This window comes from Silene latifolia, chromosome 5 (assembly GCF_048544455.1).
Source record: "Silene latifolia isolate original U9 population chromosome 5, ASM4854445v1, whole genome shotgun sequence".
Lineage (NCBI taxonomy): Eukaryota > Viridiplantae > Streptophyta > Magnoliopsida > Caryophyllales > Caryophyllaceae > Silene > Silene latifolia.
Genome location: NC_133530.1, coordinates 34,018,996 through 34,020,961, shown reverse-complemented (window position 1 = coordinate 34,020,961; position 1,966 = coordinate 34,018,996). Strand labels below are relative to the sequence as shown.

Genomic DNA, 1,966 nt, shown 5'->3' with positions numbered 1-1,966 from the left:
AATGGGTTAGGGCAGTTCCTTTTGTCATGGTTACCTAATCGCTTGCAATTTTTACACATACGTTTTGGCTTCCTTGCCAAAGCAACTGCTTTTTCCTTCACCGACAACATTCTCTTTCCGCTTCCCTTGTTCTTGGATTTCTTGGGCGGCAAAATGGTTATCTCCTCACCAGGAGAACATCCAAGAATTTTCTCCAACTGTTGTTGTTTATTCAATGGTGCTCCTAATGGTGAAAGTTTCTCCTTAAACTGTCTAATTAGACTCGAAAAGTTCTCGACATCATTCTTCATTTTGCCCATGAGCAACCCAACTGCCCGATGAATCTCCACCACACATCGACATCGCAATCTGTTTTCCATCTATTATATCAATGTCCTCAGTTGCTTCACCATTACAATCGAACATTTTAGACAACCTTGCATCTTTACACCATCTTTTAACAACACATTGTTCTGGAATAATCTTCACTCCGTTTGATGAGTAAATCCAAATGACATGCCGGCAAATAATGCCTTTCCTTTCAAGCATCCTGCAGCTACAAGTGGCTTTCAATGTATCTAGTTCAACAATATAGAGTAATATGTTAGTTAAATCAGTCAGAAGAAAGTGTGAGTGTAATACACAAAAGTATAATTTTAATCAATAAAAGTGTGATTTTAACGGATAAAAGTATAACTTTAACAATATAATTTTAACAACTAATTGTTAATTGTAACTACCCAAAGTGTAATACTAATCAATAAAAGTGTAATTTTAACGGATGAAAGTATTATTTTAACAACCAAAAGTATAATTCTAACAACCCTAGTTGTAATTTTAATCAACAAAAGTATAATTTTAACGGAAAAAAGTATAATTTTAACAAACAAATGCTACAGAATGATACCTGGGCAGTATGTGACCTCATAATTTCTGTCCCTGTTTAGATCTCTTACAGTGGTCACTTCTAAAGAGCCACTCTCAGTGAATCCTCTACTTGTACAAGTACCAATTGAGCACTTAGCCTCTTCTTTAAATTCCTCGAATACTTTATGACTGTACACTTGCGCCCCGTGCACTTCGATAGGTAGATGCGTTGATATTTCAGGGAAACTGTGTCTGTTACAGTTGTCAATCTGTTTCTGTGTGTGTCTTTGCTGGTCCATCGCGCTGTCAAAACGCATCGAAAACTCAACTAATGTTCCTGACTTACTCTCAAATCTCTTAAAAAAACTATTTTCGCTCTCTGATCTTTGGGTTGTCCTCATAACACCCCCCATATCTAGGTCCCTACAATGAGCCATAACCCATTGCTTCCTTTTAACGTACATTTCTTCAAACCAGTCAATGTTATTAACATTGTGTTCCCTGCCAATTTCTTCCCATTTTGCATCGAACTCTGCCGCTTCAATGTCGTCATCCCATATTATGGCATTCAATTTCTTTAGAAACACTGAATAATCATCTCTCGCCATTCCATACTTGCTTGGAACCTTGTTCATGATATGCCACATACAATAGCGGTGCCGCGCTGTCTTGAACACCAATGGCACCGCTTTAAGAATACCAGGATCCTGATCGGTGATAATGTACTTAGGCTCTTTGCCACCCATCGCTCCCAGAAAACGGGTGAACACTCATTTAAACGAGTCTGCATCTTCATGAGTAACAAGCGCTCCACAGAAAGTGACTGACCGTTTATGATTATCAACCCCGGTGAAAGGTGTGAAGGACATGTCATACTTATTGGTGGAATACGTCGGATCGAACGACACTGCATCCCCAAAAACTGAGTAGTTCCTTCTAGCGATCCCGTCGGCCCATATAGCTTTACTAAGGCTACCATCAGAATCAACATCATAGTCAAAGAAGAACCCTGGTCTAGTAACAGCCAATTCCTTAAAGTGGTCCACGAACATCTGACCGTCCCGTTCATGAATGTAGCATTTCACATCCCTGTGAAAGTTCTTAAAAGAATTCAAACTAG

At 39.0% G+C, this 1,966-nt stretch overlaps 1 protein-coding gene across 1 annotated transcript; it reads right to left on the bottom strand.

Moving 5' to 3' along the window:
* Window positions 1-279: 279 nt before the first annotated feature.
* Window positions 280-1,592, bottom strand: LOC141655203 (protein FAR-RED IMPAIRED RESPONSE 1-like). The gene is made up of 3 exons (XM_074462293.1): window positions 1,547-1,592; window positions 887-1,378; window positions 280-557 (listed from the first exon to the last, which is right to left on the bottom strand). Exons 1-3 carry the CDS (start codon window positions 1,590-1,592, stop codon window positions 280-282), a joined length of 816 nt encoding a protein of 271 aa, XP_074318394.1.
* Between the last annotated feature and the right edge of the window lie 374 nt (window positions 1,593-1,966).

Coding starts and splice junctions, on each gene's coding strand:
- LOC141655203 (XM_074462293.1), bottom strand. CDS start 1,592: ATGGGTGGCAAAGAGCCTAAGTACATTATCACCGATCAGGATCCTG. Junction 1,379..1,546: donor TATCACCGATCAGGATCCTG/GTATTCTTAAAG, acceptor TTGAAGCGGCAG/AGTTCGATGCAAAATGGGAA. Junction 558..886: donor TGAGGTCACATACTGCCCAG/GTATCATTCTGT, acceptor TTGTTGAACTAG/ATACATTGAAAGCCACTTGT.